The sequence below is a fragment of the Schistocerca piceifrons genome, chromosome 1 (genome assembly GCF_021461385.2).
Source record: "Schistocerca piceifrons isolate TAMUIC-IGC-003096 chromosome 1, iqSchPice1.1, whole genome shotgun sequence".
Classification (NCBI taxonomy): domain Eukaryota; kingdom Metazoa; phylum Arthropoda; class Insecta; order Orthoptera; family Acrididae; genus Schistocerca; species Schistocerca piceifrons.
In genome coordinates, this window is record NC_060138.1 from 725,411,540 (window position 1) to 725,437,633 (window position 26,094).

Consider the following 26,094-nt stretch of genomic DNA (forward strand, 5'->3'; position numbering starts at 1 on the left):
CACCAGATTAACGGACATTGAAGAGCTAATATGGATCTCGATGTTTGACCTGAATTGGCTTCGAACTTTATATGAAGTATAGACTACACTTTTAAATTAACAGTGGTAATAAGGTACGACATCTGGATCACTGCTGGCTGAAACTCCAAAAATACATTGACGGAAAAAATCATGATACCAAGGAGTCATGCGACATAAACAAAACTTGATAGGTGCTGTAAGGATACACGCTGTAAGGATCGTGAGTTTTAGTTACGTTTAAGTCTGAACGTGATGAGTTGACCTCTGTCAATAATGCATTTAAGGCGACAAAGGCGCCGTTATAATTGGAACAGCCGGCCGCCGTGGCCGCGCGATTCTAGGCGCTTCAGTCCGGAACCACGCGACTGCTACGGTCGCAGGTTCGAATCCTTCCTCGGGCATGGATGTGTGTGATGTCCTTAGGTTAGTTAGGTTTAAGTAGTTTAAGTTCTAGGGGACTGGTGACCTCAGATGTTAAGTCCCATAGCGCTCAGAGCAATTTGAGCCACAATTTGAACGAGGTCGTGTAATGGGGCTACGAGAAGCTGGCTGTTCCTCTGTTATATTGAACAAAGGCCTGACATGAATGTTGCCACTGTACGTGAATACTGTCAGTAGTGATAAGGAGAATGAAAAGTCGCAAGAAGACCGGAGTCCGGCAGGCCACGTAGCACTACGGAGAGGGAAGACCATCGTGTTCGGCGTATGGTTCTGGTGCATCGTACTCCATCTGTAGCAGCAATTTGAGCAGCTGTTGGCATGGCAGTGAACTAACTGTGACAGTTCGGTTGCTTCATGAAAATCTCCGAGCCAGGCGCCCTGTAGCGTGCATTCCACTGATCCCAAACCATAGCCCTTTGTGATTTCAATGGTGACAAGCGATACCTTATTGGAAGGCAGGATTGGATTGTTTGGGGGAAGAGACCAAAGAGCGAGGTCATCGGTCTCATCGGATTAGGGAAGGACGGGGAAGGAAGTCGGCCCCGTGCCCTTTCAAAGGAACCATCCCGGCATTTGCCTGAAGTGATTTAGGGAAATCACGGAAAACCTAAATCAGGATGGCCGGACGCGGGATTGAACCGTCGTCCTCCCGAATGCGAGTCCAGTGTGCTAATGGAAGGCAGGGTGGAGGTCTACTGGTTCCACCTCGGTGCCAGTGATGCCCCTGTATTGTTTTGAAGGAGGCCAATTAAGGGCCTGCAACCAACTCTTTTGCGTGCTAGACGCACTGGATGTACACTCTGGCGTGCGATTTTATATGACAGCAGGAGTACTCTCATAGTTATCCCGCACACCATAAATGGAAATTTGTACGTCATTCTGGTGATTCGACTTGTTGTGCTGCGATTCATGAACAGCATTGCATGGAGTGTTTTCTAACAGGATAACTCTCGCCCACATAACTCTGTTGTAACGCAACATACTCTACCAAGTGCAGTCATGATGCCTTGACCTCTTCCATCATCAAATCTGTCTCCAGTCGAACACATATCGGACATCATCGGACCATAACTCCAGCGTCATCCAAAAACAGCATTAACTGTCTCTATACTGGCCGACGAAGTGCAACGGGCATGGAACTCCATGCAACAACTGACATCCGGCATCTGTACAACACAATGCATGCATGTTCGCATGTTTGGATTCTACATTCTGGCGGGGCCATTATTATTAATGTGCCAGCATTTCACATTTGCAATGGCTTATCTCGCGCTTACATTAACCTGTGAACTTGTGATGTTAACCACTTCAATATGTTAACTAGAAAAATTCTCGGAATTCTGTCCTAGACAGTTCTTGAAAATACGCTGCGCTACATTAATTACTTTTTGTGTTGCGACTTTTTCCGTCAGTGTATTATGCGAAAATATAATTATGAGTAGTACCTGGGTAGCTCAGCTGGTAAGAGCATTACCCCATGAAAGCAATGGTCCGTGTTTGACCCCCGTTCGGTCCAAGGTTTCGAATTCTGCATACAGCAGTAAGTCCTTGCGAGTTACGATGGGAGGGAGAGAGACGGGGAGGGGAGGAGGCAGGCCACACGGGCATGTAAATGCTTCTGGCGTTGTAAATGCAGCCGAGCACAGCATCGGCATTCGGAGAGTAACAGGCATCGGCTCCGATTGCTGCCGGCAGCCCGCCTGTCGCTGCTCACGAGGAATGCGGCGCACGTGTGGCCCGCCGGTCGCCGGTGCAGAGCACAGGCGTGTTGCCGCGCTGCGCGCACTCCGGGCCCCGGACGCCTAAGTAAAAGGCGGCGGCTTCCCAGGCGCGCATTAATTGGGCCCGATATGTGGGTCTGGGCCGCCTTTGAGGTGCCGCCGCCGCCACTGCCGCCCTTCCGGATTCCACGCTGCCCGCGCCCACCTGCGGCCCGTGGGAGGCGGGCCTTCGCGAGGCGTTGCCTGCCGCTAGAGGCACGTCTGCCAAATAGCCGGGCGGCAGGTCGTCGTCCGTAGTCAGGCGAACCAATCCCCGAGAAACAGAGCGTACAACAGCAGTGCGGAAAATTCTTCATTTTCTTTTGTTACGTACCACTCTCTACTTACGTCTACAACACACCATCATTACCCTACCACGTAAACATTGGGGCTACACTCGTCTGGTGAGAGATGTCCCCGGGGGGAGGGGGGGGGGGGATCGATCGGTGTGCGGCGGCGGTGGGGTGAGTGGACTGCTGTAGCCTGTCGTGGGGTTGTATACCTCTCCGTCGTTTCTAGGTCCCCGGTTCCATACACTACAATGCGTACCACTAAGGCTATTTTCGTACCAATTTTCCACTCTGCTGTGCTTTTAGTTCATTTGCAATCGATGTCTTATACACCTTCATCTTCAGGCCCTCAGGTTAGCTAGGTTTAAGTAGTTCTAAGTTCTAGGGGACTGATGACCTCAGATGTTAAGTTCCATAGTGCTCAGAGCCATTTGAACCATTTTTTTGGTACACCAGATGACACAATCAAGCGCCAAATGAATCCACTCCCACTGCTGGTTGAACGACGGGAGGGGCGTCACCAGAGGAGAAATGACGCATTCGCAAATTCAAATGGTTCAAATGGCTCTGAGCACTGTGGGATTTAGTTGCTGAGGTCATCAGTCCCCTAGAACTTAGAACTACTTAAACCTAACTAACCTAAGGACGTCACACACATCCATGCCCGAGGCAGGATTCGAATCTGCGACCGTAGCGGTCGCGCGGTTCGAGACTGTAGCGCCTAGAACCGCTCGGCCACCCCGGCCGGCGCATTCGCAGAACGCCGAAGAAAGGAAAGTAGCAGCAGACCGGCGTGCCCAAGATTATTCGAGTACCTAACACGATAGCAGACGGACTGACTACGTGATCGCCAATGGAAGCGCGTACTGTTATCCGGTATGAATGGACATGTGGGACTAGTGTGTCCCTTATCCATGAGCGCCTGCAGACTGTGTACGGTGAAGAAGTCATCTCAGATAGTTAGCCGCTGGCGTTGCATGTTCAGAGAAGGACGGCAGAAAGTGGAGAGGATGGAATTCGAAGTGGGCGTCTGTCCACATCTACCAATGACAAAAACATTGCTGCAACGCAGGACATGATGTTAGCGGAGAGGCGCTTGACGTTATCAGAAGTGGCGTCCACACTACGTATTGGTCGTGCCCACGCCCATCACATGCTCCGTGATGTTCCTGTATTTCCATCTTGTGTCATGGACCGGGACTACGGGGGGCGAAGACTTGAAGAAAACATCAGTAATTTATTTAATAATTTTATTTAGCTCCCAGTTTCGGTGGTTCATTGCCACCATCTTCCATATTCACGAAACTAGGTGTCACCTAGTCATTTATGTTATTGAAGGGGCCACTATTACCAACTGGTTTCTGCAGACTTGTTCTCGGCAGATGTGGATCTCGTTAGAGATGTGAAGACTCTACGCCTGCCCAGAATAAGTCTGACGAAACCAGTTGGATATAGTGGTATCCACGATAACACAAACAACTAAATGACTTGCCTAGTTTCATGTAAAAGGACATGAAGATGGTGCCAGCTCTCCGCCAGACTAAGATATTTTCACCTTAATTTCGTAGATGGGCGGTGATGTCAAGAAGAAGGCAGAAAGAGGCTAACGCACAAGAAGATAATCTACTATGTATGTACAAATATGCCGTTCAGCGTCGGAGAAAATCTAATCACCCGCATGGCCAGCTTGGTACGAAAACCTAATGGCTCAAAATGGCTCTGAGCACTATGGGACATAACATCCGAGGTCATCAGTCCCTTAGAACTTAGAACTACTTAAACCCAACTAACCTAAGGACATCACACACATCCACGTCCGAGGCAGGATTCGAACCTGCGACCGTAGCAGTCGCGCGGTTCCAGACTGAAGCGCCTAGAACCGCTCGGGCACCCCGGGCGGCCATTGTTACTGTAATGGAATAAAATACACTCCTGGAAATTGAAATAAGAACACCGTGAATTCATTGTCCCAGGAAGGGGAAACTTTATTGACACATTCCTGGGGTCAGATACATCACATGATCACACTGACAGAACCACAGGCACATGGACACAGGCAACAGAGCATGCACAATGTCGGCACTAGTACGGTGTATATCCACCTTTCGCAGCAATGCAGGCTGCTATTCTCCCATGGAGACGATCGTAGAGATGCTGGATGTAGTCCTGTGGAACGGCTTGCCATGCCATTTCCACCTGGCGCCTCAGTTGGACCAGCGTTCGTGCTGGACGTGCAGACCGCGTGAGATGACGCTTCATCCAGTCCCAAACATGCTCAATGGGGGACAGATCCGGAGATCTTGCTGGCCAGGGTAGTTGACTTACACCTTCTAGAGCACGTTGGGTGGCACGGGATACATGCGGACGTGCATTGTCCTGTTGGAACAGCAAGTTCCCTTGCCGATCTAGGAATGGTAGAACGATGGGTTCGATGACGGTTTGGATGTACTGTGCACTATTCAGTGTCCCCTCGACGATCACCAGTGGTGTACGGCCAGTGTAGGAGATCGCTCCCCACACCATGATGCCGGGTGTTGGCCCTGTGTGCCTCGGTCGTATGCAGTCCTGATTGTGGCGCTCACCTGCACGGCGCCAAACACGCATACGAGCATCATTGGCACCAAGGCAGAAGCGACTCTCATCGCTGAAGACGACACGTCTCCATTCGTCCCTCCATTCACGCCTGTCGCGACACCACTGGAGGCGGGCTGCACGATGTTGGGGCGTGAGCGGAACACGGCCTAACGGTGTGCGGGACCGTAGCCCAGCCTCATGGAGACGGTTGCGAATGGTCCTCGCCGGTACCCCAGGAGCAACAGTGTCCCTAATTTGCTGGGAAGTGGCGGTGCGGTCCCCTACGGCACTGCGTAGGATCCTACGGTCTTGGCGTGCATCCGTGCGTCGCTGCGGTCCGGTCCCAGGTCGACGGGCACGTGCACCTTCCGCCGACCACTGGCAACAACATCGATGTACTGTGGAGACCTCACGCCCCACGTGTTGAGCAATTCGGCGGTACGTCCACCCGGCCTCCCGCATGCCCACTATACGCCCTCGCTCAAAGTCCGTCAACTGCGCATACGGTTCACGTCCACACTCTCGCGGCATGCTACCAGTGTTAAAGACTACGATGGAGCTCCGTATGCCACGGCAAACTGGCTGACACTGACGGCGGCGGGCACTAATGCTGCGCAGCTAGCGCCATTCGACGGCCAACACCGCGGTTCCTGGTGTGTCCGCTGTGCCGTGCGTGTGATCATTGCTTGTACAGCCCTCTCGCAGTGTCCGGAGCAAGTATGGTGGGTCTGACACACCGGTGTCAATGTGTTCTTTTTTCCATTTCCAGGAGTGTAGATCTTGGATGCAGTCAGTAAGGCGGCTGGTCGGAAGCGAGAATAATATGGACGTCAGGACTGTAGGTCTTGATCAAACCCAACACAGCGAAGTGGTGCAGTTAAAACACACCGGGTTCCTTTTCGGGAAAGCAGTGGTTCTAATCCCCGTCCGGCCATCCAGATCCAGGTTTCCTGACGAATCGCGGGTGGTTCCTTTGAAAATCTGTGGCCGATTTCCTTTCCCATCCTTCTCTAACCTATTCTTCCCTTCTTTATCAGAACCATTCTGTGAAACTACTGTCAATAATGTTGCCCCAGTTTAAGTGATAGACACAGAATCAAGCATACATGAAATCTAAAGACAATCCATAGAAATCCATGTGCCGAAGGAATATTTTGAATGTAGTAACTCCCATGTGGGGCTCATACGATTTGGTAGATTCGTTCCTGTCTCACAGCAGTCTGCTACTAGCCTAGATTCTGTTTTACTGATTAATCCAGACAAATCTTCGAAGCCGCAGAAACGTCACTGAATAGTTCCATATTTTTGGACCACTACCTATCAGCCCGAAAGTTTTAATTGAAGTAAATACATGCTGTGAAACCTACTCGCATTATTTCTGATGAACTAATTCAAGCCACAGAACTGCAGATATGAGTTCTCAAATCAGAAGAATAAAAAAACTTGTTTCAAATGGGAATTCATAGTCGTTCAACTCATTAAAAATCTGTGCTTCGACCTAATATTCTCAGAACTTGCGGGAAACCTTCAAACATCAGCAATAAAGTGACGAATACTACCATATGTAACAGCAGATATATTTTGACAATATGACTATATCAGATCTCAACGCACTCAAAAAAAGAAATAAAAAAATTAAAGTTGTGAAAACCTTAGTGATAATTATCCAGCAGATTTCTGATATCGATGAGTATATCCTCTCTCTATCTGGAGTAAAAGAAAGCAGGTACTAACATAGCAATATTACCTCATTAAGTTCACCAGAATTATTAAGTTCTAGTTGATGGTAGTCCTATTTACACAGAAATGATGTTTCATTTACCGTGTGGTAACACAAGTAAAGGCCATAGTACAGTGAAAGCTCTTCTGTGCGTTTAACCTCTTCATGGTTGTTGATGTTTAATAAATGGTCAACAATGATTCACTCAGAAACATAAGTTTCTGACGCAAACATTCCTGGTCATCTTCAGAGTGTCTATAATGGCTGGCAGGCTTAATATCCTCGGGTAGTCCATGTTCTACGGAAGGGGTATAGGGATACTGGACTGAGTTCAACTCATTACTAAACAATGTACAAGTACCTCCACGCCAGCCTTTAATGATAAATGAAATACTAGTGAAATTATGTTGGTAGTGTTACTACAGGATAGTGGGAATAGCAGACGGGTAAATCCTGAAGGGAAGCAGTTGTCCTACTGGTGCGCACACAAATTAGGCATTTCAAATGACTGACGCCGGCCGCTGTCAGTGGAAAGGAGCGGAGGACTCGGCGCCGTAATGTACCGGGTTCTCACGACAGGAGTGTCCTCATTTACTCCCCGCTGCTCGTGACGCAGACACTCCAGAAGCTGCGAGGATGGAACCGCTCACTACACGTCCAGGGTCCCGAAGCTCAGGTGTCACTGCTTAGCTGCCAGCCATTGGTTCTGCCGTGTAGAGTTACACCGGGTTTCGGTATCAGTAGACTAACGACCACCTGAATAGGTGTCTATGCGTGAAAACGCCCTCTGCTCCGCTGACATATCAGTTACTGTGCACTGTCTTCGACACACAGACCTTTTGAAATGATTCAGAATTTGGTTAACTGATCTTATTTTATTCTTGTAAGTATTCGATTTCTGTACAAGAAAACCTTGTTTGTAAACAGTTTGTGTTTATTATTGGTGCGTTACGTCACTGCGTTGTTCCTTCCATCTTTTCGTTATCAGCTAATTCTTACCTCTGACGATGAGCACGTCTGTGAGTCGCAGCTGAAACCTGCACTGTGTAACCGCTGTTTGATACATCTCATACGTCTAGCTCATTAAGTACGGGACTACTGATCATTCGCTAAATTGGTAGATCGGGAAGATGAGTTTAATTTTAGCGTGAAGACAATATCGCTCATGAGTTACTCCCGGGATGGTTTCTTCTATAAGATCAAGTACACTTTCTTCTGACCATCTTCTCACATAATGAACTTGATGTCAAGAGGAAGGGTAATTCCACTTTTTTCCCTCGCTTTTAATCGGTCATTGGTAACAATAGGTACACGGCCTCTCGAAGAGAGTGCGTGGAACGCCGCACGCCACACCCGTACACATGGAACGTAATAGGCTACGAGGAGGCAGCAAACCGATGTCGGCACACAGAATCTTTCAATTTTTGTCAGGCGATGCATTTGTGTCAGAAGTCTATGAATCGTGGTGAGGCGATGTTAAGCAAGTGGGACTTAACTAGTTCGAATCCTGAAGGTGAAAGAATTTTCCTCCTCACGTTTCTCCCGGCAAAGTTTACTGTACTCTATAACCCCTCTTTAATACGAATAATTTGCTTGTCTTGCTATCTTGCTCTGTGCCAATCTAAGTTATACGTCTCCTATTCTCGGAACACAGATACTGAGAACCGTGTTGTGGTAACGGTGTATCATATGGTTTTGCCGTGTCAAAGTGAACGGAAAGAAAACTAAGAGGTTGATGATTACCACGTGTGAGCTTTAAAAATATTTCTTCATTTTACGCTATTTACAGATGCAGAAAGTTACCAACAATAAATTTACACGTTTTTGATCCACAGAGACTTTGCCAAGCCAATGAAGTTGCTCATACAAAGTTATCATCACATTTGACACAGCATTAGGTACCCAAGAACAAAAATTACTTATCGAAACGTATGATGTACAAGACAAATTAAGTGCTAAATTAAGTGTACCAGGAAAACTTTAATGATCTTTGAGGGCAGATTCCTCAAACCAAAACAAGGGGAAAAAAACATTAATTTATGTTCGAAAATCTTTCGTTTTATTTAGTTATTAATGAAGGGATATTTTACACAGTTTCTAAATGAGAAATTCGCAACTAATATTCAATCTGTGTTCCGATTACTTGTACACATATAAATACCCTTGCGGCATTTATCGGAGGATGAAAACTCTCACGGAGCCATTCATTCTGATCGCCAGCAGCAGTTTAAATTTCTTACACTACTGGCCATTAAAATTTCTACACCAAGAAGAAATGCAGATGATAAACGGGTATTCATTGGACAAATGTATTATATTAGAACTGACATGTGATTACATTTTCACGCAATTTGGGTGCATAGATCCTGAGAAATCAGTACTCAGAACAACCACCTCTGGCCGTAATAACGGCCTTCATACGCCTGGGCATTGAGTCAAACAGAGCTTGCATGGCTTGTACAGATACAGCTGCCCATGCTGCAGCTTCAACACGATACCACAGTTCATCAAGAGTAGTGACTGGCGTATTGTGACGAGCCAGTTGCTCGGCCACCATTGACCAGACGTTTTCAGTTGGTGAGAGATCTGGAGAATGTGCCGGCCAGGGCAGCAGTCGAACAGGACCTGCAACATGCGGTCGTGCATTATCCTGCTGAAATTTAGGGTTTCGCAGGGATCGAATGAAGGGTAGAGCCACGGGTCGTAACACATCTGAAATGTAGCGTCCACTGTTCAAAGTGACGTCAATGCGAACAAGAGGTGACCGAGACGTGTAACCAATGGCACCCCATACCATTACGCCGGATGATACGCCAGTATGGCGATGACGAATACACGCTTCCAATGTGCGTTCACCGCGATGTCGCCAAACACAGATGCGATCGTCTTGATGCTGTAAACAGAACCTGGATTCATCCGAAGAAATGACATTTCGCCATTCGTGCACCCAGGTTCGTCGTTGAGTACACCATCACAGGCGCTCCTGTCTGTGATGCAGCGTGAAGGGTAACCGCAGCCATGGTCCCCGAGCTGATAGTGCACGCTGCTGCAAACGTCGTCGAACTGTTCGTGCAGATGGTTGCTGTCTTGCAAACGTCCCTATCTGTTGACTCAGGGATCGAGACGTGGCTGCACGATCCGTTACAGCCATGCGGATAAGATGCCTGTCATCTCGACTGCTAGTGATACGAGCCCGTTGGGATCCAGCACGGAGTTCCGTATTACCCTCCTGAACCCACCGATTCCATATTCTGCTAACAGTCATTGGATCTCGACCAACGCGAGCAGCAATGTCACGATACGATAAACCGCAATCGCGATTGGCTACAATCCGACCTTTATCAAAGTCGGAAACGTGATGGTACGCATTTCTCCTCCTTACACGAGGCATCACAACAACGTTTTACCAGGCAACGCCGGTCAACTGCTGTTTGTGTATGTGAAATAAGTTGGAAACTTTCCTCATGCCAGCACGTTGTAGGTGTCGCCACCGGCACCAACCTCGTGTAAATGCTCTGAAAATTTAATCATTTGCATACGACAGCATTTTCTTCCCGTCGGTTAAATTTCGCATCTGAAGCACGTCATCTTCGCGGTGTAGCATTTTTAATGGCCAGTGTTTCCCCTAAGATCGAACAATGCAGTTGGAGAGCCTCTGTAATGCTGTTAGATACTAGGGGGAGTACCAAGTGGGCCGAGGCGGGAAATGGAATTTGGAGTGAGAAGGGAGGCGTGCAGTTGTGCAAATCCAGTGTGCAAGCGTGGCTCAGTTGTTAGTGCATCTGCCTAGTGAGCAGGCAACCAGGGTTCGAATCCCGACGTTGGTACAAATTTTCATTCGTCGCTTCAGTCTGCGTATATACATCAGAGATCTCCATGACTTGAAAACGTCTCTGTTACCGTATAGTTGCATTTGTAAGGGTATTATTCACAGAAGGTAACGCCGTTTGGCATATCCGAAGTACTATAATGGGGAGTCCGTCAATGAAAAACACGACCATCGTTCTGATGGTCCCGATACTTTCGCTGTGAGCGCGTGAAAGCGCAGAAAGCGGACGCACGTAAAGAGAAGCGGCAGGTGTTGTATCGCCCACCCAGATAGCTCGAGACGGGCCATAAGTTCCCACTGCCGCCGTCCCAGCGAGAAAGAGGTGCAGCCCTTGCACGGCATGCTCCCCGTCGGGAGTTTTTGTGTTCCGCCTTCACGGCCCGCCGCACCGCTAACGCAACGCGCCTCCAATGTCACCGCTTCGAGCGCTTCCTTTTTTTATGATCCCGTGGATGCAGGTTCGGGGCGGCTCGTTTAGCGAGCGGAAACACGCAATCTGCGTCATGTAAGCAGGCGCCGCGTCCGTGTTTCTCACACGAGTCTCAAATAATGCGTCGCCCGTTTCGGTTCCACGCGCTCAGCCTCGAGCGTATGCTTGCACCGTAAAAAGTTCGCTTCGGTCAACTGATTTCTTGTTAATATTGGAACTTATAAAACAAAGAGAAGCACGTTTCGTCACGGGATCACTTAGCAAAAGCCAAACGCGAGGTCGCGGAAAGGGATCGGGGTTGGGTGGGAAGGGGGAGCACAAAATCCGAGAAAATTGCTTTGAAACAACTCATTTTCTTTATTGGCAAATTAAACATATTTCAAACGCGTAAAATCACGGAACATAGCAAGAGGCATGTAAAGTATTTGGCTAAGAGCAAGTTAACAAAACAGATGGAAACTGTGTTATTATTTTTTGGCTATCTTAAAATTGTAAGACTCTTTACTTGCACGCATGTAGAACTCTTATCAGTATTAATAACCTCATCTTAAATCGCACTAATATCGCGGCGAACCCAAGAACACGTACAGTATATAAAGTATTTGGCAATCAACAAGTTAAACCTTAATACTGTGCGGCTGATCCCGGCGGAGTTCGAGTCCTCCCTCGGGCATGGGTGTGTGTGTTTGTCCTTAGGATAATTTAGGTTAAGTAGTGTGTAAGCTTAGGGACTGATGACCTTAGGAGTTAAGTCCCATAAGATTTCACACACATTTGAACATTTTGAAACCTTAACAGCCGGAAACTACGCAATTGACCTTGCATGTGTTTACAAATACAGAATTTCACGTGCCTTGCGCAAAGCAAAATCTCAAATCAAATCTTCTTTCTTCAGTTGATGCACCTCGTCGCTTTCGATTGAAAGAGTAGGTAGCCTGTTAAGGCGGTCCTGCGCCGTGGTAGGTCTTAGGAAGTTCTTAGTAAGTTTTAATTTTGAGAAACTTCTTTCTTCAGACATCACGATGACAGGTACCGTCAGCAAATTGCGATAGGCCGTGGTGATACTGGCATACGATTCTTTGAGCGAGCCCAAGTGCTGAAGTGCGTCCAACGCTGCCTTCACTGTAGGAGGAATCGTAAACCGCAGCAGTTTTACTTCTGAGACGAAGTCAAATGTGCCTACATCAGGTAGTTCCCCGCCTTGCAGGTAACTCGGTAGTTTATGGCAGGTCGTATCAATGTCCTCATTTTGCATCTCACGAAGTTTGGACAGCTGAAAGAGAAATCCTAACTATTTGGAATAATTAATCTGCTGTTTGTACTTTGATCTCATGCCGCTGAAAGTTTCTTTGATGACCACCCAGTAGTAATCTAAATCTTTCTTCGGCTTCGTGCTGCTTTTGGTTCTCGTCGGCGACAATGTCTGGATCTCCAGTCTCGTCGAAAAATCGTATGCGCTTCTTTTGCTAAATCTGCCATCAATTCCTTTGCAGTTGACATAGCGGATGTGAACCCTACTTTACTAACCTCATTGATGGAATGTATGAGGTCGTGCCATGTGATAAGAGCCAACATGAATTCGAAGGAGTTAATGGAAGAATATACTAAAGACAGTGCTTCAGATCGGACAGTTGAACCCTTTGTTGCTTTGGCAACCTTTTCGAGAGCTTCACAAACTTTCCCCATCTGGTATCTGACAGGTTTGATGCTCTCAACATGACTCCCGTCAAACTTCTGCACGTGTCTTGAAGATTAGTTCGGAATAGATCTGAGTGAGAATAAGCTACCTCTCTAAATATTCCGAAAACAGACGTAGAACAGCAAAGTTTTAAACATGGCTGCTTGGTTCGGTGACCGTTTCTATATTAAAATTGAAACTAATGAGCCCTCTATCACTATTATTTTTAGTCTTATTGACCAGGTTTCAACACTTCTAAGAGTGCCTTCATCAGAATTAAAACATTTAAAATGGCCTATAACATATTTACAAATTTATAGGAAAAGACATTTTTTATATAAAAAGTATAAGTATTGACTAGCAATAAAAGACAGGGGCAGTATTTACATGTCACATATAAAATAATTAACAGGCCAGAAGGGCTTTAGTCACCACATAAAGCGTCCGCAATAGAGCAGGAAGATATGTGCCCAAAACGCAAGCACCAGTAACGCCTCATGGAAGGCAGGACGTACACATTACACGAACAACAAATAATCTTGACCTTCTCTGGAGGGCTACCTCCATCAAAAGCCAGAATAATGGCACTGTTGTTGGTGCAATAGTCCTTCCGACCTTTCTGAACACTCTGAACAAGACCGGTGAGGAGTAAGGGACACAAGGACATCGCCAAGATGATCACAAGCATGATAGGTTGCAGATTGGGTGGAAGGAGAAGATTCGATCAACAGTGAACTTGACCACTTTTTACTGAGAGACTCTACTTCGGCAAACTTGTTTTCAGTATTTTCAAATAACGACTTTGTGGCAGTGAATATGTCGCCATCCGTCCTAGTGCAGACCAGGTAGAGGAGAAAGTGCTTCACTCCAAGCTGGGTACCTGGCCCTTCTCCCTGGGTGTAGCCTGGGAAGTGAAGGCCACAGTTCTTAGGGAGAAGCATCCAATGATTCGTCACCGACTGAAGAGATGGTTGTAGAAGAATGGCCTGTCTTTTATACACAAAGCATCCACCCTGATACCACCGACTCAGATCAGGGACTCTCCCCATGGGCGCCACCCAGCGACAGAAGGGCCATCTGGCATGACGACCATTTTCCAGAGTTCTTATGCTCCAGCATGATAAGCAACTACTCCTAGGTCTATGTGGGAAGGCAACAGCTCAGGTTTCAGATGTGTTATTGCTGTGTTGTCAGAGGGCTCAGCCAGACAGGTATATAGTAGACCCACCACATGGTCTAGCTACACCACAAGGACTAGCTACACGTGCTGGTGACCTAGCGGGGCTGAGGGGTCTGTGGTGGGGATGGGTGAGTGAAGGAATTGGGGGGGGGGGGAGAGTTGTCCACGCCATGGATACTAGGGAGGGAGTTCCTCAACTAATGGCTCATATTACAGAAAGAAAATTGAGAAGCGGCAGTCAAACTCCAATGGGAAACAAAAAACGCCAAAAAGGAAGGATGAAAAAGAAAAGGCAAGAGGAACAAAACCTCAAGGAATACAGGAAACCACTTGTATAGCCTGGTGGACATAAATAAGAGCACCAAGAGAGGGAATGATGGGGCAGACGGGAAGAAGTGAGGTCAGGGAGGAAGGGGCACTGGGAAGGAAATGCATCCTGGGAACGAAGAATGGACTGCAGTAGCTCAGGGCCCCATGTGCGCCGCACACGAGCTCACTCTGGGGGGGGGGGGAGGGGAGAGGGGGGAGGGGAGAGGGGGGAGGGGGTCACGTATTCGTGCTGTCCCTTTTTAGCCTTTGTTTCATTTGCACCCATTTTGTGAAGGACGAAATGTGATCCACAGGACGTTCATGTCCTTGAAAGGCATCACTACAACGGCTCCGTGAGTTAAATCCTTCGTGTTTGCAGAGTTTACTTGTCATATGCTGGCCGCTGTGGCCGAGCGGTTCTAGGCGCTTCAGTCTGGAACCACGCTGCTGCTACGGTCGCAGGTTCGAATCTTACCTCGGGCATGAATGTGTGTGATGTCCTTAGGTTAGTTAGGTATAAGCAGTTCTAAGTCTAGGGGACTGATGACCTCAGATATTAAGTCCCATAGTGCTTAGAGCCATTTGAACCATTTGAACTTGTCATATGCGGTGCGTCTTTAACATTGAAGAAATGGCAAGAGAAGCAATAGACGACATCTTTAGATTTAGAGTAAATGAACAAAACTCCTGAATTAATTTCACCATTTGATAATTTATAGTCTCAAAATTCTTTGGGAAAGCGCGTCCACCTTCATTTCTTGGGAATTGGAGCGTTAAGGGAATTTCCAAAGAACCCTTTTGTACCAGAATTTCCGTCACTGAAGCATGAATAATGTCTGACCATTCTGTCGGATCATTCAGATTAATTGCTAGTCCCGAAGGTTCAGCTAGATTTTACTCTAAAAGACTAGTGATTTTTTTTTTTCGAATCTTAACTTACAGTGTCAGATGATGAAAACTCTACCACTGGCTCCTTACTCGATACTTCTCGTTCTGTAGTTTCTTCCTCTCTGCTTTCACCCATCGTTGCGCTAATCGACTTGCCTTCGATGTTTGATCAAACGACTGCGATGAACAGTTGCACAAAAATTTCTTGTAGGGCACCTTTTTGTGATTGTTGGAATTCTTCCCGTAATTTTCTTCCATGGTTTTCCCCCGCCCCACCTCCGAATTCCTATTGTCTCTATCACGGCTTTCTAGCATGTTTAATCGATAACCTTAACCGAAAAGAAAAAAAAGATACATGATTAAAACTTCTAGAATTAGTCCCTGGACGTAAAACGTTATCTGCTGACATATCAGCAAACAATGAACAAAGAAAAGCTCACCTCTTTGATGCTGATGTTCACAAAATTAAAAACTACGCAGCGGCGCGCTGGTTCCAGAGTTACCAGATTTTGCCCAACGCGAGGATAGCGCACTACGTTTGCGCTTATCCCTCCGCCCGCCCATTCATGATTAGACCAGAGACGAACTTGCTCAGCACTACATATCAAATAAAAATTCTTTTGCACAATTTCTTTGCATTCATGAAGTTTTACTTGTTCTGTCTAGCACCGCTCTTCACAAGGTCGGCGCGAGACCGGTACAACCGCGATGCCGTTTCAAGCGCTGAGACAATAGCGACTGCTACAGCCGATACACCCTCGCGACGGCCCTGCTTAAGAGACTCCAGTGGCGGTCACTACAGGAGAGGCGTTTTGTATCACGGAGAGCTTTATTGCTGAAATTCCACACGTGCAGGGGCACGCTACCAGAAGCATCGGTTAACTTATAACATCAGAAGAAATGAAACATTGTGGATCCAACGGGAGTGAAATACCAGTACCACCAAAAGCATCCTCCACCACACACCGCAGGTTCCTTACCGGACTACAGATGCGGATGTCGATGTATACAAGGCGTCCAATCTCATTTTGGCGTCGGGGAGAACTATGTTAATTTCGACGTTGCCTCGATCAAAAAGCCGTTACTGATATCGGTACCGAAATTCACTCGAATTACATCCCTATCTATAAAATGAAATGTCCTGACTGACTGATGACTGTCTGACTTACTCATCGTCGGCTACCTCAAACTGATAAGGATAGAAACTTGAAATTAGGAGCGGGTGTTGGTCTTATACTGCAGGCGTCGTTTTAAAAAGGGGTTTTACTAAGTTCCACCCATAAGGAGATGAAATAAGAGATGAAAAGGTTTTTGGAAATACGTCGCTATTTAGACAGTTTTGAAGCTAGAACTACGAAAACTGGTATTTTGTTTCTCGGACAGAAATAAAGAAATACGTTTTTCAGCATTTTTGGAAATTGAGCCCTTGTTGGTTGAGGTAGTGAGTGAAAGCATTTTTAAAGCTACACCTGTGAAAATTAGTATTTGACTTCTTGGTTACAAATAAAAAGTACGTATTTCAGTTATTAAATTTAACGCCTAAGGTGGTGAAACAGCGGATGAAGTGTTTTATGAAAATATTTCATTATTAAAGCATTTTTAAAGGTAAATCTGTGGGAATTCCTATTTGGGTTCTAAAGAGTTGTGCGTTAGGGGATGGTAATATTTGTAGAAAAGTCTCATCAAGATCTGTAAAGTCATGATTAACAAAGCCCTCCGACTCCAGCGATCAAAATCGCTTTTCGGTCTGAAGCACATTCCGAAAAGACCATGCAGCTAACTGACTAATTATACTGAAAATTTAGATGATGTTACAATTTAAGAACAACACAAAAAATCGATTCAAGGTAAGCAAAAGAATCTCTGCAGATCATACAACCTACGCGAACGAAACAGCAGGAGCTAAGCTAGTATTCCATGAAAGATAGTGTTCATTCTAAAAAATTGGCCTGTTTAAAGTGGAATTGAGGTATGTTTTTGCTACATATATCATACCAATTAGCGATCGAGCTCTATTGTAGCTCTTATGTGAAGTATAGAATAAAAATTCATAGAATATGAGAATTTTTGTGCTTTTATTGTGGTCGTTTGAACTGTGTGTCGGTCGGAGCCTAACACCACCCTCCGCGGAATCTAGCGCCGCCTAACTATTGTTTACGCCATTCTCAAAAGAGAGCAATCGCAACATTCCCCTACTTAATGTACTTTTATTTTGTAATTTCTTATTAGATCTAAAAATAGACTTACTGAATATGTAACGAAGGAAGAAAAATAGGAAGGAAGATTGAGGTTTAATGTTCCAATGACGAGACAGCATTAGAGACGAAGCACAAGCTTGTTTTTGGGACGGACGGGCAAAGTCATCGATCGTGTGCTTTTTAATGTACCGATCCCGACTTCTGTCTTAATCGATTTAGAGAAATAACGAAAAAACTAAATGGCGTGACGGGGATTCGAACCGCCATCTTCCACACACAACTCCTGCGGTGCACATCATTGACCTACCTCACTCAGTGATTGTCTCATGCTGATCTATTTTGGCGCAAATATTACCTTAGACTTATTCTGATAATACAAGCGGTCACTGTAGCTTTTTCTGTTATGTGAAATGATTTTCGGTTACGTAAGCAGACATACCTTACACAAGCAAACATGCTTTGCCTGAACGATTTTATTGTCACATAAAAATTAATTAAGTTCTTTCTTACAGATGCCAGAATTAGGTGGTACACCTTGTATAAGGCTCCCCTTCACCTAGAGGCCACATGTGTGTCGCCTTGCTATTCGAGTTATGGTCACATCCTCCCTGCCTGATGAGTCTTAGTTCATTGTGGACTTGCCATTTGGTTCTGAAAACGGAAGCTTATTCCGTTGTACGTCAACTAAATGTATATTCTGTTATCTGTGATTCATGATCATTGTTCGTGGACTCTTTGCTGTTAGCCAAATATATATTATTACCAGACACTGGGCCATGCCGGGGCTTCTTTTGGAAGGCCTTCATTTTATTACATTTATGCCAAACTTCAAACGGCTCCGCTAAAGTTTTTTATGTTTTCAGCGACATGTTGTATGCTATTGAATAGAGTGGGAAATATTTGAGAGATCGCGCAACTATTTATTAAGTAGTAATCACGTAAAACGTTTAAAACGCTAATGTGTGCTCCAGAAATGTGATTTTCATTAAGAGACGGGAAGTGAATAAGTAATGCCGACTCAACACAGAGACCGACATTTTTTGTCTTCCTGTGGCAGTTAGGTTTTGTAGAGTCACACTTGTATCTGAAGGCGTAGGACAGCAGGCAAATCACTGCTTTTAAATATCCAGCGTGAACACATCACGTTTTTATCACACTGTTTACACTGTTAGAAATTTTCCTCACGACTACTGTTTTGATTCATCAGCAAAGGTTGCCAAGATTCTGTTAAGCAAGAAGACAAGAAACGAATAGTACATGTAGCTTACAAATATATATCTGTGTGCGGACTTCTTGCGGTGCACATGACGAAGCAGTCCGTCTTACGTCTGGATGCGTGTGAGAACTCATTAAAAACTACAACCAGCTTGAATGGTGCTGAAGTATAAGCACACTTCATTGTTATCCCACTTACTTGCAGAGGAATCCTAGAAATGTAAAATGGTTCAGACGAAACTTGTTTGGTTCTAAAAGGTCTGTCTGCTTACGTTACCGAAAATCTCATGTTCTCAGATTCTTCTCTTTAAATACCGTACCATGAACAGAAAACTGATCACTGCGGGGAAAATTAAAAGAGAAAGTACAAACCTGATGTACGTGACCCTACAGACTGACACTGTAAAGGGTTTACGACCCGTTTATTCTTGAGTTTGAGGGTGATTTATGCTATGTGAAACACACATGTTAATATCACACAGTATTGTGGAACATTGACACAGCGCGTTTCAGTTTTTAATCGTCAATAGACTTCGTGAAACAATATTTGTGACTTATACTACCAGTCGTTGTACAAATAGTGAAACAGATGCCCAGTACGAAGCCAGGAAAGGTAATGTACCCCTCAGCTCGTTGATACAACTTAATACGCAGGCAACATGTCTTACGTGATGAATTAGTCGCACAAAGATCGGATGATAACATTCTTATACCCAACTGAGAGGTGTTTGTCTGGACATAAGACACCGATACTGAAATTTGTGTGTCCAGAATCTTTATACGGATATATGTCTAGATGATCACAACAGCTGGTACGTTCATTCCTGTTACAAGAGCTGGTACTTCCAGTGAAGATAACAGAAAAACTTTCACGTCTCGTTACATATTGGAGCCAGTTGATAAGGCATTAAAGAATTAGAGATGTTTACTTTGACATTGTACCTGAGAGGACTTATTTCCACTTTAAGTACACGCGGGGATGAATATTTGTGAGGAATTAAAAGTGTGTTGCGGACAGATGCTCGAGCACGGATTTGTTCCTTGTCATCGGCAACAAGCTACTAAACCTTTTAGATCGGTTAAGAAGAGGGGTATAGCACTACGAAGTGAAACATACGCTGAGGCTACAGCCTGATTCCTGAAATATTTCCTCTTGCTTTTCTCAACACGCCATTTGCGTAAGATAAGCGATGGAGGCAGAGGTATTTCTTATAAGGCACAGAGTTCGATGAGCCGTGAAACTGCTTGCTCGCAGTCTCCATAGAGGTGTAATGTACGACTCGAAAATTCAGAGAACTGCAAAACACACACACACACACACACACACACATGTGGAGATTCACTATGGTGCGAGAAATACTAAGCATATCCGACAGATAGCAGGAGAACTGAGTCTCTTTCTGCTTTTTCAAATGAATGGTACAAGAGATATGCTCGTGAAAAGCTGATATTTATCTCATTCAAATTAGGCGTCAGGTCTGTACAGTAACAGAAAACGATTACCACTCTTTTCGTTTCGTCTCTCACACTTTCTGCCTACGATCCCACGTACGTGTTCGAAAATATCATGTCGAGTAAGTGTGCGTGTGTGTGTGTGTGTGTGTGTGTGTGTGTGTGTGTGTGTGTGTGTGTGTGAGTTGGGGCACGCTCGCAGCACGTGCGACTTCGCCATTAATCCAAGGCGGCCGCGTGTTTGCAGCCTCCACGGGCTGAAGAAGTATGCTGGAGCACCGCGTACAAAATTTACGACTGGCAGGTATAGACGTCGGTCGACTTGTTTGGGAACCACAAAATGGGAAGAGGCTGAAATATATTACCCTCTCTGTCAGGGATTTACGCTCAGCGTGGGCGGCGACGATAAGTACCATTGTCGTAAAATCCAGAGAGTGCATAATCATTCTTTAACTGGTCCTGAGGTCACGGAATGTTGTAGATAGGCCGACAGGTGTTGTTGTCAGCGTGTGTTGATGGTATCAAATAAAACAGAATACGCAGCCGTGAGAGTCAACAGCAGCCCTAAAACTGTTGCTGTATATACGGCACAGCTTTTACTTCCAGTGTGATGCTGGTGGCATTTTCAAGAAACGTCTATTTTTTTTCTGAAATGTGCCGTTCAGGTTGGAGAATGCGCGCAGGCAACAACATATGGAAAACAAGAGAGGTTTCTCAATACGTTCGCTTGACATATTAACTAACGTGATCATTTATATCGTTTCCTAGTATGTGGTTCATGTACTATTGTATGGCAATAACAGCTGCAAATTGTGCGTGGGTGCCGAAGGAAAACCTTTGGAAGTAAGTGACAGTTTTTTACTCGACGTGGATCTAGGCATTTGATTTATAATAAAGATGCTACTTAAACACCATGTGTGCGAATAACGAAAAGTGACAGTCATTTTGCAATGCATTATAAAGTTGACAGACTGTGGAAAGGAAAATCATGTACTAATGGGTGACCCTCATGAACAACACAAGATATCTGTATTCCTGGGAAGGTATTTGTGTACACGTTATATTATTGTTTTTTTGGACGGTGGATCGTGACTGTAGAGTTTAGCTGTGACGTTTGGATAATTTTAATATGCGCTAACAAACTGAAGTTTTGTGTTTGTGATGAGTGTGTAATGAAAAGAAAAGAAAGAGGTAAAACATAGGCAGGTACGTAACCAAGTCTCGTTTAAAGACATCAACGGAAAAGCCAAACTCTTCGTGTACCATTCGACGAATCACAACGGTATCGAAAGCTATGCTCACTGTTTGTACAAAATATACTGTGGTCCATCTTTTCCCTCTGTTCTAAAGTTCTGTCTTACTTTTCTTTTGGGTCATCAGTCTTCTGGCTGGTTTGAAGTGGCCCTCCACGAATTCCTCTCTTGTGCCAACCTGTTCCTCTCAGAGCAGCACTTGCAACCTACATCCTCAATTACTTGCTGGATGTTTTCCAATCTCTGTCTTCCTCTATAGCTTTTCCCTCTATAGCTCCCTCTACTGCCACGGAAGAAATTTCTTGATGTCTTGTCAATGTCTTCCACGTATTCCTTTCCTCTCCGATTCTGCGCAGAACTTCCTCATTTCTTATGTTATCAGTCAATCTAATTTTCAAAATTCGTCTGTGGCACCATATCTCAAATGTTTCGATTCTTTTCTGTTCCGGTTTTCCCACAGTCCATGTTCACTACCATACAATGCTGTACTCCAAACTTACGCTTTCAGAAATGTCTTCCTCAAATTAAGGCCTTTGTTTGATACTAGTAGACCTCTCTTGGCCAGGAAAGCCCTTTTTTGCAGTGTTAATCTCCGTCTGATGTCCTCCTTGCTCCATCCGTCATTGGTTATTTTGCTGCCTAGGTAGTGGGATTCCTTAAGTTCATCTACTTAGTGACCATCAATCCTGATGTTAAGTTTTTCGCAGTTCTCATTTCTGCTACTTCTTATTACTTTCGTCTTTCTTCGATCTACTCTAAATCCATATTCTGTACTCATTAGACTGTTCATCCCATTCAGCAGATCATGTAATTCTTCTTCACTTTCTCTCAGGTTAGAAATGTAATCAGCGAATCGTATCATTGATATCCTTTCACCTTGAATTTTAATTCCGATTTTCCACCCTTCTTTTATATCCATCACTACTTCTTCGATGTACAGATTGACCAATAGGGACGAAACACTACGTCCCTGTCTTATCCCCTCTTTAATCTGAGCTCTTCGTTCTTGGTCGCCCACTCTTTATTATTCCCTCTTCGCTCTTGTACATGTTGTATATCACCCGTCTCCCCCAATAGCTTACCCCTATTTTTCTCAGAATTTCGAACGTCTTGCACCATTCTACATTTTACAGGTCGACGTATCCTGTGAACGTGCTTGATTTTTCTGTAGTCTTGCTTGCATTATCAACCGCACCGTCAGACTTGCCTCTCTGGTGCCTTTACTTTCCTATAGCCAAACTGATCGTCATGTAACACATCCTCAATTTTCTTTTCCATTCTTCTGTATATTATTCTTGTCAGCAACTTGGATGTGTGAGCTGTCAAGCTGATTGTGGCATAATTCTCGCACTTGTCAGCTCTTGCAGTCTACGGAATTGTGTGGATGATGTTTTCCGAAAGTCAGATGGTACGTCGCCAAACTCATATATACTATACACCAACGTGAATAGTGGTTTTGTTGCCACTTTCCCCAATGAATTTGGAAATTCTAATGGAATGTTATCTATCCCTTCTGCCTTATTTGATGGTAAATACTCCAAAGCTATCTTAAATTCTGATTCTAATACTGGATCCCCTATCTCTTCTAGATCAACTCCTGTTTCTTCTGTCACACCAGACAAATCCTCCCCCCTCATAGAGGCCTTCAATGAACTCTTTCCACCTAGCCGCTCTCTCCTCTCCATTTAACAGTGGAATTCCCATCGCACTCTCAATGTTACCACCCTTGCTTTTAATTTCACCGAAGGGTATTTTGACTTTCCTATACGCCGTCTCAGTCCTTCCGACAACCATTTCTTTTTCGATTTCTTTCCATTTTTCTTGGGGCCGTTTCATCTTCGCTTCCCTGCCCTTCCTATTTATTTCATTCCACAGAGACTTGTATTTCCGTATTCCTGAATTTCCCTGAACGTTTTTCTAGTTTCTTCTTTCATCGTCCAGCTGAAGTATTTCTTCTGTTACCCATGGTTTCTTCGCAGCTACCTTCTTTGTACCTATGTTTTTCTTTCCAACTTCTGTGATTGCCCTTTTTAGAGATGTCCATTCCTCTTCAACTGGGCTGCCTACTGAGCTGTTCCTCTCTGCTGTATCTACAGCCTTAGAGAACTTCAAGCGCATCTCGTCGTTCCTTAGGAGTTCCATATCCCCCATCTTCACGTATCGATTCTTCCTAACTTACCTTTTAAACTTCAACCTAGTCATCACCACTACTACAATGTGATCTGAGTGTATATCTGCTCCTGTTAGCTAGTAATAACTAGATGGTTGAAAACCAGTTATTATACATAATAAAAAATTAAAGCAAGCAAAACTAGGCTAAACCTACCATTTTAAAGCCACCACCTGTCTACCGCAACGGCCTGTTCTTCCAACGGCGAGTGTCCCACCTCCTGTCTGCTTGAATTTCCTACATTGGAGTCATCTAGTATTAGTTCATACCAAATAGTTGAGGTCCATTTGCGGGGATTTTTATGTGACACTGAAATATTAAGGAAGACAATTCTAGCTATCCCATCGTAGTGTGTCACCAATTACTTGTGTCATTTCGACTGACTTGTCTGTTGGTTATGATAAAACATTATATTTATTTTACCTAAGGCTCACAAATTTTGATTTGACAGTTTCTATGTTAGAACACTAGTAAATTGCGTTGTAATCAGACACGTATTTCAAGTAAAATAAAACGTTGTATAACATATAAAAATGTATTAATTTGTGCAACTTATCTGCTTCTTAATTTTCATTATTTTATTCCTTCCGTGTGGCCATGTGAAGTGAAGTTACATGGCCACCGAACGACTCATCAAATACTACAAAAAATACTGATTAAAAATTTATAAACAAAGAATCAAATAATTAAAAAACGCGTGGACTAGGGGTAGCATTCTTGGCAAGTCATCAGATCGCCCAGATTCTAAATGAACTTCTCCATAAATTTTTAATAAAATTCATCAGAAGGCTTTCAGCATAAGAAGTCACCCTCTCTGTGGCAACGGCCTCGTGAAAGACGGCAGAGGAGCGGGCAAAGGTTCAGGGCATCCTCTTCCGCTTGGAGAGGAAACCTGCCCCCAAATGGCTAAAAAATCAGCCGTGATTAACGGCATTAGAATAGTAAAGACCACTGTATTAAAGATACATAAGGTGTCGCCTAGGACATTTCACCTGTAACTGAAAACGTGTCACTGGCAAAAGATTCCGGATTAGTGCCCCGTTCCGTTCTCCGTGAGGGAACTGCCAGGTAGAAGGTAACTACGAGGAAACGACCGAACAATCGACGACATGGTAACATTGTACGAGACGGAGCATGGAACGTGAGGTCTGAATACGGTAGGGAACTTAGAAACTCTGAAAAGGAGAATGAAGGGCTCAGTCTAGATGTAGTGGAGGCCACTGACGTGACCTACAGAGGAAGAAATGGTGTAATCGGAGTAGGATTCGTCGTGAACGGGAAGGTAGAGAAGAGAGTGAGTTAGTTTGAACAGTTCAGTGATGGGATTAGTCTCATAAGAATCGGCAGCAAATCAACGGCAACAACAATAGTCGAGGCCTACATGCCGTCGTCACAAGCAGAAGACCAAGAGATAAAGCGTATGAGGATATTCCACGTGAAATAGAGTACATACAAGGAAATGAAAAACGATAGTCATGGGTGACTGAACGCTGTAGCATAGAAGGGAATAGAAGAAAGAGCTACGGGAGAATATGGGCTCGGTAATAGGACTAAGAGAAGAGAAAGACTAATTGAGGAGGTATACTTGGCTTGGAGACGGGGAAAATTCCAGATGGATTACATCATGATGAGACAGAGATTCCGAAATCAGATATTGGATTATAGGGCGTACCCAGGGGCACATGTAGACTCAAATCACAATTTAGTAATGATGAAGAACAGGCTGGAGTTTAACAGAATCGTCCGGAAGAATCAATGTGAACACAAGTGAGAAATGATGATGAGAGTTTGGGGTTCTCTAAGGCTGAAGATACCGAGATGCTGAATACCGCAATAGGCGGTTCTGTTGAAGAAAAGTGGGCACTAAAAGGGGCAATCATAAAGGGTGGATAGAAAACTAGGTGTAAAGAAAATAACTGCGAATAAACCAAGATTAAGAGAAGAAGTACTTCAGTTACTCGACGAAAGAATGAAAAACAAAGGAAATCACACTTAGGAATAAAATAAGAAAAAAGCGCAAAGAAGCTAAAGCGACGTGGTTACTCGAAAAATGTGAAGAGATCAGAAAATAAACGATCATCGGAAAGACAGATTCAACAAAAACAAAATTCAAAACAACCCTCTGTGGAATTAAAAGCAAAGCCTGCAACTGGAATTCCACTGTCAAACACAGAAGAATGAGCGGATACAGGGAAAGAGTACACTGAAGGCTTCTACAAGGGAGGAGGAACCGTCTGATGATTGTGTACAAGAAGAAAGGGAAGACAAAGGGGATACAGTATTAGAATTTTATAGGGCTTTGGAAGACTTGAACTCAAGTAAGACAGAAGGTATAGATCGTGATTTCAAAAATTATTGAGGGAATTGTCAACCAAACGGCTACGGTATTCAGATTGATCTGTAGAATCGGTGGAACTGGCGACATACCACCAGGCTTTCGGAAAAACATCACACCCAAAAAATTCCGAAAATATCAATGGCAGATACGTGCAATAACTATCGTATAATCAGCTTAACAGCTCATGCAGTCAAGTTACTGACAAGAGTAGTATACAGAAGAATGGAAAGGAGACTTCGGGATCTGTTAGATGACGATCAGTTCTGCTGTAGGAAAAATAAAGGCCCCAGAGGGGCAGTTCTGACATTACGTTTCATAATGGATTCCAACCTTAAGAAAAATCAAGAA

At 44.7% G+C, this 26,094-nt stretch overlaps 1 protein-coding gene across 1 annotated transcript in view; it reads right to left on the bottom strand.

Annotated features, from left to right (window-relative positions):
- LOC124772622 overlaps positions 1-26,094 on the bottom strand; it is a 109,841-nt gene that overhangs the window by 77,967 nt on the left and 5,780 nt on the right. The window contains exon 2 of the mRNA XM_047249339.1: positions 2,177-2,444. Within this exon, the coding sequence (XP_047105295.1) occupies positions 2,177-2,444 (268 nt within the window). The remainder of the gene's footprint in view (positions 1-2,176; positions 2,445-26,094) is intronic.